Genomic DNA, 13,077 nt, shown 5'->3' with positions numbered 1-13,077 from the left:
TCTGCAGCTCCTCCACCTTCTTCACTGAGGCTGGTCTCTCCATCAACCCTGGAGCTCACTGATAACACTGCTAGTCTCACCCGATATTCTGCTTCCTTTGCCTGCAGAGGCTGGAATTACGGGCAGGCTACCACAACCATTTAACATTTACATGGGTCTTGGGGATTTGAACTCTGGTCCTTATAGCTATAGGGGCAACTGTTCTAACCACTGAGGTATCTTTTTAGCGCTCTCCTCCCCCACTTCTTTTTCACGTTACTACACGGACTTCAATACAATCATTGAGATTCTTGAATAATAGTCAATTTGATTTAAATTATAATTTATCTGTTAAACATTTCAGTGTGCTTTAAACTGTTTTTTAAATAACATTAATAATTCTAAATGTTTTAGCTTTTATTACTTTTTACCTATCCTATTTCTTTAAAATTTGTTGTAAGTAGAAATTAAAAAATAAAAACCTCTGAAGCCTGTATTAGGACTGGCATTACAATCTTTAGTCTCTAAGTTGTAAAAGAAAGAAAAAGTTATCTGCAGGACGAGACTAAGTAGGTATGTAAGAGACAAAACTGATGAATGCTGAGCTGGGATTGATGAAGCAGGTAAAAGAACAGAGTTTACATTACTAGCCCACCCTTCAATCTGACACACTATAGAACAAAAAGTTATTATTCTTTTGTTTTTCATTTCACCCCCTCACCTCAAACCCTTCAAAACTCCCCAAAGGTACACTATACTAACTTTGCAGGGTTTTGCATTTTCTGTACTTAGTTCCTCTATAGTAAAACATTGTTGTTCTGAGCTAGGCTTTGGAGTAGGACAATCACTGCACTGCTTGAGAATTACAAGAAAGGTAAAGCGCCCTTCTCTAAAGATCCTGTGGGGGCGGGGCTGTTGTTGGGGGCGGGGCTGTAGCTCAGTGGTACAGCACCTGCTGAGCATGCAGGATGAAGCACATGCCCAAGCCCTAGCTCTGCCAAAATAAAAACAAAACAAAAACTTGAACATAATTTGCAAAAGAAAGTTGGAGAGCTAATACACAGATGAAAAGGTGTTTAAATTTACTTACAACACAACAACAGAACCAGACATGCCAAACAGAGACAAGGATATAAAGCAGCCAGAATCATCTACTGGGGTTAGGATTGAGGGGAAAAAGAGTCTGGACAACTATTTGCCAGGAGAGTCATCGCTAAATATCTACCAAAGGTTGGTCCCAGGACTCCAGAGGTAATACAATGTGAGGATGTGAATGTCCCTTTCATAAAACTTGTGGATTTGTATGTATTTCCCACTCTCTCCTTTCCTTCTAGACAGAGCCTCATGTAATCCAGGCTGTCCTAGAATAGGTAGCTAAATCCTTCTCACAGGCCTCTAACCTCCCAAATGCTGGGACCACAGGCACAGAGTGACACAGTCGTCTTCCATATACTTTAACCCATTTTTGATTCTGTAACTACAATACAGTGTAAATAATGGCTCAACTGTTCCGAGACTGAGAAGGAAATGACAGCCAATTCAGTAGACATTACTGGAGGCTGGGGAGTGATAACAGTAGGTAAGAGCGCACAGAACGACTGCGGGCGGGTTTGTGAAATGCAGGAGCTGCAGGAGAATGCCAACCCATCAGTTCGGTGCATTTAGTGTAGTGCTTTGAGGATGTGACAAATCCAAGTCCTATGCTTTGCAGATATCTAGACTTTTCTCCCAAGTAACTTTTGTTGTGGAATATTACTTTTACTATGTAAAGATGTGTTACATTTGTTTAATGATGTAAACACGTGCTACATTTGTTTAACGATGTAAAGATGTGCTGCTCTGCCTACCTAACACACCTGATTGGTCTAATAAAAAGTTGAATGGCCAACAGTTGGCAGTAGAGGGATAGGCAGGGCTGATGGGCAGAGAGAATAAGGAGGAGGAGCAGGGGAGAGAGGGAGAGGCCTCTGGGCCAGCCACTCAGGCAGCTGTCAGTCAGCCAGACTCAGAGTAGGACATGTAGGATGAAAAAAAGATAAAAAGCCCTGAGGCAAAATGTAGGCGAAGAGAAACAGGTTAAATTAAGTTATAAGAGCTAGCAAGAAAGGAGCCTAAGCTAAGGCCGAGCATTCATAACTAATAAGTCTCTGTGTCTTTATTTGGGAACTGGTTGGCAGCCCAAAGAAAGCCTGGTAAATTGGTGCCAAGATGCTATTTTACCTTCATCACAGTGGCTGCTCTTTTAATTACTAGCAACTTGTCTGCTCAGGTCATAGCCTGGGGGGAATTCTGTTCCCCCAAACAATGGCTCTGTTGCTGCCAACAAACACAGTGCTAACTAACTAAATCTCTATAGTTCTAACAAAACTTGAGATTCAAAGGCTAGGGAGAAAAACCTGTGAGCTCAGAGAGAGCAGCAAATGCCTAACTTTCTCTCTCAGCTGGCATCCCGGGAAGCCATTCCCTTCTACACTGCCCCAAATAAAAACCCACACTCAGGTCCTACCTGCTACTTCCTGTCACCTAGTTGTTAACCCCGACTCTCTGAGTCTAGGTTAATTTTATTTAATCAACACAAATGGAACACATCTTTACATAGTTAAATAAATGCAGCATAGACAAATATAACGCATCTTTGCCTAAACAAATATTCCACAGCAATTTTCAACCTGCAGTTTGATTAATTCTTAGATAAGGAAACTATGCATATAGAGAGTCAATTTTGTAAAGCTAAACAAATATATATGTACAACCTAAAAATCTCTCCCTCTCCTATGTATTTCCCCAAAAGAAAGGCATATATCTGAATCTCAAAAGACATGCACAAGAATATTATTTTTGACTGCATATCTGAGGTACGTAGCTTCAGTTTGACTTTTGGTTTGTGCTGTGAGCATTTTCCATGTCATCTGTATGTAGATCAGGCTAATCTCAGGCTGTGATGCTCTTGCTGTGTCTTCCCAGGACCAGATTACAGGCATGAGCGACCTGGTTAATATGATTTTCAACTGTCATATAATACTATAAATACAGATAAGTCATATTTCATTAACCATTTCCAAATTAGAGACAGGATGGCTTCAATCTTTTTTATTCTTTTTGCTGTTACTTCTAAATAATAAAATTTATCTTCATCTCCAATTATATCCTGAGGATAATCTCCCTGAAAAGGATTTAATGGACTAAAAGAAAATTTTTGAGAAAGGCTGTATTAATTTACACTTTTAATCACAGTGCTTTAAAAAGCTACTCTATAGAACTATTTCCACCATGGACTGCATCTCTAGGCAATGGGTAGAAGGCATTACTTTGTATATGCTGACTACTGGGAAAATACACACGCTTCTTCTGCTTATCTTCTGAGCTCTGCTGTGCTAGGTAGGGGCTGCACCTGTGGCGTCTCTCAGAGGTCCATAAATGAAGGACTTGGTCCCCAGCTTGACACGAGCAGAAGGTGTAGACACTTAAAGCTGCAGCCTCGTGTGCAGCTTTAGGCCACTGAGGGTGTAGTCTCCAAGAGGGCAGGAAGTAGGACACTAGCCTTTTCAGGCTTTTTCTGTACTTTCTGGAACCCTGAGGTGAACAGCTTACTCCACCACACACATTCTGCACTGATGTGCTATCTTGCCACATGCCTCCCAAACAGCAGGGCCAAGCGATCATGGGCTGCAACTTCCAAACTGAGTCAAAGTGAACGTGTGTCTTTATAGCTGATTCTCTTAGGTTTTGCTAGTAAGAGAAAGCCAACACACTTGTCTCATTCCCTGTCTAGTTTTCTAGTGGATAGATGTTTCTTATTGATTCATAAAAAACCCTGTACTTGATGCAAATATATTCTTCAGGTCTAAAAATGCTTGTGGGGTACCTGTCTAGGAAATGTGAGGCCTCAGGTTGAGCCTCTTAATAATACAGGAAGAAAGTACTCCCTAGCTTTCGCTCCTCCTCTTCCCTCTCTCCTCTGCTCTTCTATTTTTACCATGTTTACCTGTCTTCGCAAACACTTCCTTTCTGACAGGGCATGCATTGTTATTCTCTCCAAATGTTACATTGCCAATTCCAAGCGATACTACTTGACAGATTATTTGTAATCAAAGTAAAAGTCAGCCCGGCTTTGGCCCTTGAGAGCTGTGCACAACTGCTCACATCAGCTTTTAGAACAAGGAGAAAGCAGACAGACACAAGAAACCTATGTGGCTAGCCAAGGTGCTTTATAAAATTGAAAACTGTGAAGATAGAAAGGAAATAGAAAATGAGAGTGTCGTAGACAGGCAAATTCCTTTCTGAAACTGTGTGTTATGATTTCACTTCAGAGTACCCCATCTACTGCCCATTGAGTTATATCTCCTTTAGTCTTATTTAGTGAGTTTTGAACTTTAGCATACAGGTTAATGAAGTCATAAGTAATACCATGATGTACCCTTCTTCCAGTATTTTCTCTAGAATGAGCAGCCTCTAATGCTTTATGTGTTTGTTTTACATGATAACCTTCTTCATACCCAGTTTTAGAATTCTACTGGCATTTTTCTGTCTCCTTCAATATTTTCTGAATAAAACCTTGACCTTTAGATTGCCAAGTTAATAAATTCTTTCAATTCCTAAGAAATGAAGCAGATACTTATAACAAAATGAATTATAATACACTATGTAGAAAATCAAATCTTTCTCCAAATGACATTGCCTGATAATCATTTTTCTTCGTAATTTTTTTCTTAAGGAAGTTTCAATTCCCAATTAGAGAGAGACATAGGGTGAGGTGTAAGCATACATAACAGCGTATGTTATGTATGTATGTATTATGCAGGAGCCATAATCATCTCTAGCAGCACCAGTGGGAGCCCAGTTCCCACTGAGTTCTTTTTAGTGTTTTCATAGGCCTCTGGTACTTTAAGGAGATTAAAAAATTCCAAGTTGATGCACATAACCTCTAAAATATACGAACCACAAAATAAATCCCAGAGCATCTGGGGAGACATTTTCTAGTTACTGAAGGTTTTCATTGACAACTTCCCTAAAATGTAAAGAAGCTGCCACTAGTGATAGGAAATCTGTGGTGCCACCGAATTATATTTTTAATTAAAACTTTTTCATACAATATATTTTGATCATGTTTTTCCCCTACCTTAACTCCTCTCAGATCCTCTGCATCTCCCTACTCACCCAACTAAGCAAACATAAAAAAGAGCACAGCATATCTAGAGCGAAGTGTGCCTAGAATTCAGCATGCCTAGCAGAAGTACTTTACATACATATAAAGTACACTCTCTTCCGCCTAATGCAAACCTAAGTCATTAAGATCGAAGTAAAAGTAAATCATTAAAATGTAAAAATCCATCATTAAAACTGTAACATTTAATATTATTTAATGATGTAGTTCTTGGAAGGCTAACTAGTTAGTTATCAATAAAACTCTACAAGTTTTCAAAATGCCTAATAATTCTAATGAAATGAACAATTTAACAAAAAAATTAGCTTGAATGATTATTTCTATGAGTCATGATCACCTAAATTTTAACTTAGTAATATTAGGTGGCTTTTCATATTTCAGTGATTTGAAAATAGCCAATTTAAAAGTAACTCACTCTGTAGACCAGTGATGTAATTGCACTCAATGTCAGTGATGGGATCACAATGTCAGTGATGGGATTACACTCAATGTCAGTAATGGATTACACTCAATGTCAGTGATGAGATCACACTCAATGTCAGTGATGGGATCACAATGTCAGTGATGAGATCACAGTGTCAGAGATGGGATCACAATGTCAGTGATGAGATCACACTCAATGTCAGTGATAAGATCACACTCAGTGTCAGTGATGGGATCACACTCAGTGTCAGTGATGAGATCACACTCAGTGTCAGTGATAAGATCACACTCAGTGTCAGTGATGGGATCACACTCAATGTCAGTGATGAGATCACACTCAATGTCAGTGATAAGATCACACTCAGTGTCAGTGATGAGATCACACTCAGTGTCAGTGATGAGATCACACTCAGTGTCAGTGATGGGATCACACTCAATGTCAGTGATAAGATCACACTCAGTGTCAGTGATGGGATCACACTCAGTGTCAGTGATGGGATCACACTCAGTGTCAGTGATGGGATCACACTCAGTGTCAGTGATGGGATCACACTCAGTGTCAGTGATGGGATCACACTCAGTGTCAGTGATGAGATCACAATGTCAGTGATGAGATCACACTCAGTGTCAGTGATGAGATCACACTCAGTGTCAGTGATGAGATCACACTCAGTGTCAGTGATGAGATCACACTCAGTGTCAGTGATGGGATCACACTCAGTGTCAGTGATGGGATCACAATGTCAGTGATGAGATCACACTCAGTGTCAGTGATAAGATCACACTCAGTGTCAGTGATGAGATCACACTCAGTGTCAGTGATGAGATCACACTCAGTGTCAGTGATGGGATTACTCTCAGTGTCAGTGATGGGATCACAATGTCAGTGATGGGATCACACTCAGTGTCAGTGATGAGATCACACTCAGTGTCAGTGATGAGATCACACTCAGTGTCAGTGATGGGATCACACTCAATGCCAGTGATGAGATCACACTCAATGTCAGTGATGAGATCACACTCAGTGTCAGTGATGAGATCACACTCAGTGTCAGTGATGAGATCACACTCAGTGTCAGTGATGAGATCACACTCAGTGTCAGTGATGAGATCACAATGTCAGTGATGAGATCACACTCAGTGTCAGTGATGAGATCACACTCAGTGTCAGTGATGAGATCACAATGTCAGTGATGAGATCACACTCAGTGTCAGTGATGAGATCACACTCAGTGTCAGTGATGAGATCACAATGTCAGTGATGAGATCACACTCAGTGTCAGTGATGAGATCACACTCAGTGTCAGTGATGAGATCACACTCAGTGTCAGTGATGAGATCACACTCAGTGTCAGTGATGGGATCACACTCAGTGTCAGTGATGAGATCACACTCAGTGTCAGTGATGGGATCACACTCAGTGTCAGTGATGAGATCACACTCAGTGTCAGTGATGAGATCACAATGTCAGTGATGAGATCACACTCAGTGTCAGTGATGAGATCACACTCAGTGTCAGTGATGAGATCACAATGTCAGTGATGAGATCACACTCAGTGTCAGTGATGAGATCACACTCAGTGTCAGTGATGAGATCACACTCAGTGTCAGTGATGAGATCACACTCAGTGTCAGTGATGGGATCACACTCAGTGTCAGTGATGAGATCACACTCAGTGTCAGTGATGGGATCACACTCAGTGTCAGTGATGGGATTACTCTCAGTGTCAGTGATGGGATCACAATGTCAGTGATGAGATCACACTCAGTGTCAGTGATGAGATCACAATGTCAGTGATGAGATCACACTCAGTGTCAGTGATGGGATCACACTCAGTGTCAGTGATGAGATCACACTCAGTGTCAGTGATGGGATCACACTCAGTGTCAGTGATGAGATCACACTCAGTGTCAGTGATGAGATCACACTCAGTGTCAGTGATGGGATCACACTCAGTGTCAGTGATGAGATCACAATGTCAGTGATGGGATCACACTCAGTGTCAGTGATGAGATCACACTCAGTGTCAGTGATGGGATCACACTCAGTGTCAGTGATGAGATCACACTCAGTGTCAGTGATGAGATCACACTCAGTGTCAGTGATGAGATCACACTCAGTGTCAGTGATGGGATCACACTCAATGCCAGTGATGAGATCACACTCAATGTCAGTGATGAGATCACACTCAGTGTCAGTGATGAGATCACACTCAGTGTCAGTGATGAGATCACACTCAGTGTCAGTGATGGGATCACACTCAGTGTCAGTGATGAGATCACACTCAGTGTCAGTGATGGGATCACACTCAGTGTCAGTGATGAGATCACACTCAGTGTCAGTGATGAGATCACAATGTCAGTGATGAGATCACACTCAGTGTCAGTGATGAGATCACACTCAGTGTCAGTGATGAGATCACAATGTCAGTGATGAGATCACACTCAGTGTCAGTGATGAGATCACACTCAGTGTCAGTGATGAGATCACACTCAGTGTCAGTGATGAGATCACACTCAGTGTCAGTGATGGGATCACACTCAGTGTCAGTGATGAGATCACACTCAGTGTCAGTGATGGGATCACACTCAGTGTCAGTGATGGGATTACTCTCAGTGTCAGTGATGGGATCACAATGTCAGTGATGAGATCACACTCAGTGTCAGTGATGAGATCACAATGTCAGTGATGAGATCACACTCAGTGTCAGTGATGGGATCACACTCAGTGTCAGTGATGAGATCACACTCAGTGTCAGTGATGGGATCACACTCAGTGTCAGTGATGAGATCACACTCAGTGTCAGTGATGAGATCACACTCAGTGTCAGTGATGGGATCACACTCAGTGTCAGTGATGAGATCACAATGTCAGTGATGAGATCACACTCAGTGTCAGTGATGAGATCACACTCAGTGTCAGTGATGAGATCACACTCAGTGTCAGTGATGGGATCACACTCAGTGTCAGTGATGAGATCACACTCAGTGTCAGTGATGAGATCACAATGTCAGTGATGAGATCACACTCAGTGTCAGTGATGAGATCACACTCAGTGTCAGTGATGAGATCACACTCAGTGTCAGTGATGGGATCACACTCAGTGTCAGTGATGAGATCACACTCAGTGTCAGTGATGGGATCACACTCAGTGTCAGTGATGAGATCACACTCAGTGTCAGTGATGGGATCACACTCAGTGTCAGTGATGAGATCACACTCAGTGTCAGTGATGAGATCACACTCAATGTCAGTGATGAGATCACACTCAGTGTCAGTGATGGGATCACACTCAGTGTCAGTGATGAGATCACACTCAGTGTCAGTGATGGGATCACACTCAGTGTCAGTGATGAGATCACACTCAGTGTCAGTGATGAGATCACACTCAATGTCAGTGATGAGATCACACTCAGTGTCAGTGATGGGATCACACTCAGTGTCAGTGATGAGATCACACTCAATGTCAGTGATGAGAGAGATCACACTCAATGTCAGTGATGAGAGAGATCACACTCAGTGTCAGTGATGGGATCACACTCAGTGTCAGTGATGAGATCACACTCAGTGTCAGTGATGGGATCACACTCAGTGTCAGTGATGGGATCACACTCAATGTCAGTGATGAGATCACACTCAATGTCAGTGATGAGATCACACTCAATGTCAGTGATGGGATCACACTCAGTGTCAGTGATGAGATCACACTCAATGCCAGTGATGAGATCACACTCAATGTTAGTGATGGGATTACAGGCATGTATCATATGCTTGGCTCTTATTCAAATATTTATTAGATTCCTTCTACTTATCAGACCTGCTAATCTTTATATAACTAATTAGTAGATAGAAGGTTAAGAGCAGCAGCAATAACAATAGCAAATCAGAGTAAATAACCTGGTTAAGAGAGGAGCACTAATTATAGTATACTCTATATCGCTTCTTATGGTCTTAAGAAAAGAGGCTACTTAATTTTCCCCTAGACTGCTGCTTGAACTTGATGTCTATCTTATCCTTTCACATTAAAGCAAGGGGTTTCTAACATATAACTGTGTGATTTACACTTGTTTTAAAAAGGGAGACACAAAACTCCAAAGGTATACATGTCAATGTTCTATTAATATGGGCAGGTAGTATCATTTAAAAAAAAACCGTAAAAAAGTCTATAATTAAAAATTTTCTAGCAAAAGCAACTACTAGAAAAATTATGAAACTCAAAATGTAACTGAGTTTTTCAAGTGGTATCTTAAAAAGGGAACACAAGAAACAACAAAAATTGTATTATAGAAATAAAAATCCCAAGCATGTTACAAACATGGAAAGTCTAAAAGCCATCTAAAGCACATACCTCCTCATGCCAGAAAGGCACTATTGTGAATCTCAAAATGTACCCGAATAAGGTAGGAGGTTAAAAAACAACTTGGGAGTGTTTCGATCACTTACTCAGGCCTTTTGATCCCATGTCGTCAGGGATCTCCTGTAGAGAGTAGTCCCCAGAGAGCAAGCAATAAAAAGACAATCAAAGAGAATAGTTGTCAGTGATGCATAGAATTGGTGCTACAATAAGAGACAGTTCCAAGACCATTACAGGTACACACATCTTAAGAAGAATGCTTGTATAGTTTTCAAAATTTTCGAATGATCTACCAACTAAATGTTACTTACGAAAGGAATGAAAATTGGAGCTTGACTCCAGATGATCGAGTATCAGAAACTGGTAGTACTATACTCCATTTTTTCTCCTCAGAAATACTCTTTGAATGTGTGTCAAGTGCTTTTTATATGAACCCTTACTTCAAAGAATTATATTTATTTTTATATGTAAGTTATAAACAGATAACTTAAAATACTGTTCAACAATTCCTGGGTGCCAGAAAAGTTAAGACTGGCATACAGATTAATTTATGTGTATTAAATTTCTCCTGGTTAAGACAATCAGTCACCTGTTGCAGCTCTTGAAACTGTCTCCATGGTAACAACCAACTGCAGGGCAGTAGGTCCCTCTACATTCTATTTTCAGTTGACCAATGGATCCACATACTTACGGTCAGCATCACTGGTTTCCTGCTCACTCTGGTCCTTGTTCTTGTAGAAGGGAAATTTTCGGGAAAAGAGGTTCTTTTTACGCTTGTCATTGAATGACTGCTGAAGAAGAGAAGGAGGGCAAAACAAAGGGGGTGTCTACTTCTGTGTGCACAAAGGCCCAGCCTAGCAGCTATGGAAGCTGACTCCTGTGACCACAGTGTGCAGTCTGCATCAATTTTACACTGATCACATAAAAAATGAATTTCTGAATTTGTGTAAGGTCCTATAATTCTAATATTTCACAAGTGGTAAATATTAGAATTTTAGAGCACATTCAGTTTTATCTTAAATAATAAATGCTACTTGACAAAAAAGTTAATCAGATTACTATTATAGTATAAACCAAGCTAATATTTATTTATATGAATATGTATTTTTCTAGGAAAATTCCCAGGTAGAGTAATAGATATGTGATACCAAGTTATTTTTAATATTATATTGCTGTTCAATTACCTGTCACGTATTAAGTAGCAATCTTGATTTTACTTTGTCCTAATTATGCTTTTTCTTTTGTGCCTTTACTTGTGGCTACAATGAATCAACACAATAGCCACTATAAACAAAGCAAACCTAAAGAATTATGAGGATGTTCCTAACCAAGAAAAAACAACAACAACAACAATAACAACAACAAAACACCCTTCTTTTGGAAGAGAACAAGGTAAGTGTGACCTCTGTGACATACGAATGGGAAGGACATCTGTGCAGTCACTAACTGAGACTAGAAGCATGAAGGGTGTTTGTTAAAGAGGAAGTGTTCCCTGTGCAAGTCTTCTGTTATGGGCTTTCTAAGTAGAAAGGACCCCACCTACCAGTGACATTACATGAATTATCTGGCGTGAGGATGATATGAAGAGTGTTTTTTGGGGGGATGGTGGGTGTAGGCAGTGTTAGGGATTGAATCCAGGGCCTTCTTATACATGCTAGGCAAGTGTTTTACCACTAAGCTACACCACTAGCCCAAAGAGAGTAATCTTGTTTTGATTTTCCAAGTTCACCAGTGTCATAAAATGCTACATGCAGCAGCCCTGTACCGTCAGCAACCTACTTCCCAGGGCTTCAGTTACCCGTGGTCAACTTGGTTTGAAAATATTAAGTGGACTATTTCAGAAATGAACAATCCCCAAATTTTAAACTGCATCTTGATATGAGTATCATGATGAAATCTTACGCTATCCTGCTCCAACCTACCCTGGATGTGAATTGTCAGTCATTCTGTCCAGTGCATCTACTGTATACTCGACTGACTCATGAGTGATTTGGTAGCCATCTTTGCTATCAGATTGACTTCTTGGAATCAATGTGTTTATGTTCAAGTAAACATCATTTGACTTAATGTATCAAGGCACAAGAGTAGCAATAATGGCAATTCTATTCTATTGCTATAATTATTCTGTTATTATTAATCTCATATTGTGCCTAATTTATAAATTATACTCGTCATAGATGTGTATCTACAAGAGAAACCCAGTATATATATATATATATATATATATATATATATATATATATATATATATATATATGGGTTTTGGTTCCATCTATGGCTTCAGGAATCCACTGGAGTCTTGAAATGCATCTTTACACGTGGGCCATTGCCGCACATTCTTCTGCAGCACACTGACACCAATCTGTACTGCATGTCCTTGTTTATAAACAGGGGGTGCGAGCAATTAAGGAAGGAATCTTTAGCTCTACTTCTGTAACTCAAGTTTTACTTTGAAAAGAACCATTATAAATTAATTAGATAAGTAAATTTATAAACCAAGCAAATTATCTTCCAAGTGGAAGGTTCTGAGGACCTAGAAAGAAGAGAACTCTTAGCAGAAGCTGAAACGCTGTTGCTGAGGAGTAGGGTTGGCCGCTATTTCATCAACCGTCAAGTAGCATTATGTGATTAAAAATGGCCATCTTTTTTGTATAATAATCACTGACGAATTTATGGTTTTTGAAAAAAATGATGATAAAAAAGGTTATTTACCCTGTTTACTGCATATATAATGGTCAGAGTCAGTTTCCTAGCACACAACCAAAAGAAACATGAAGTTCAAAAATGTTTTGATTTTTGTTATCTTTGCAGTTAGCCAAAATGAGATATCACAAGGACATCATAATACAGGACAGGAAGAAATGTGTGTTAGTTAAGAAATGTGTTAATTATACTAATTTAATATCATCTAGGTGAATTTATTAAAAGTGCAAATAAAAGTAGCATAAGCAAACAAGTAAGAAAAAGTTTATGGAAAATACAAAACTGAAGAGACATGTTACCTTCAGTTTTTCTGTATTTTCAATGAAAATTATCTGTAATTTTTTAATATCATCAATGTCATGTTGTAAGAGTGTAATAAACATAATAAATGATACAATGCCACAAACTCCTGATACATATATTAAACATAGATACATAATTTCCGTATGTAGC

At 39.7% G+C, this 13,077-nt stretch overlaps 1 protein-coding gene across 18 annotated transcripts in view; it reads right to left on the bottom strand.

Annotated features, from left to right (window-relative positions):
• Positions 1-13,077, bottom strand: part of Dlg1 (discs large MAGUK scaffold protein 1) — a 206,914-nt gene that overhangs the window by 21,081 nt on the left and 172,756 nt on the right. For 8 of the 18 annotated variants that reach the window (XM_076548692.1, XM_076548694.1, XM_076548697.1 and 5 more), the window contains one exon: positions 10,011-10,044. In XM_076548692.1, coding sequence (XP_076404807.1) covers positions 10,011-10,044 — 34 coding nt within the window. Of the gene's footprint in view, positions 1-10,010; positions 10,045-10,612; positions 10,713-13,077 lie in introns of all 18 variants that reach the window. The other 10 variants (XM_076548687.1, XM_076548686.1, XM_076548689.1 and 7 more) reach the window with 3 other exon arrangements.

Source organism: Peromyscus maniculatus, chromosome 12, assembly GCF_049852395.1.
Source record: "Peromyscus maniculatus bairdii isolate BWxNUB_F1_BW_parent chromosome 12, HU_Pman_BW_mat_3.1, whole genome shotgun sequence".
Classification (NCBI taxonomy): Eukaryota; Metazoa; Chordata; class Mammalia; order Rodentia; family Cricetidae; genus Peromyscus; species Peromyscus maniculatus.
Note: the sequence above shows the minus strand (reverse complement) of the source record. Positions and strands in the feature narration are given on the sequence as shown.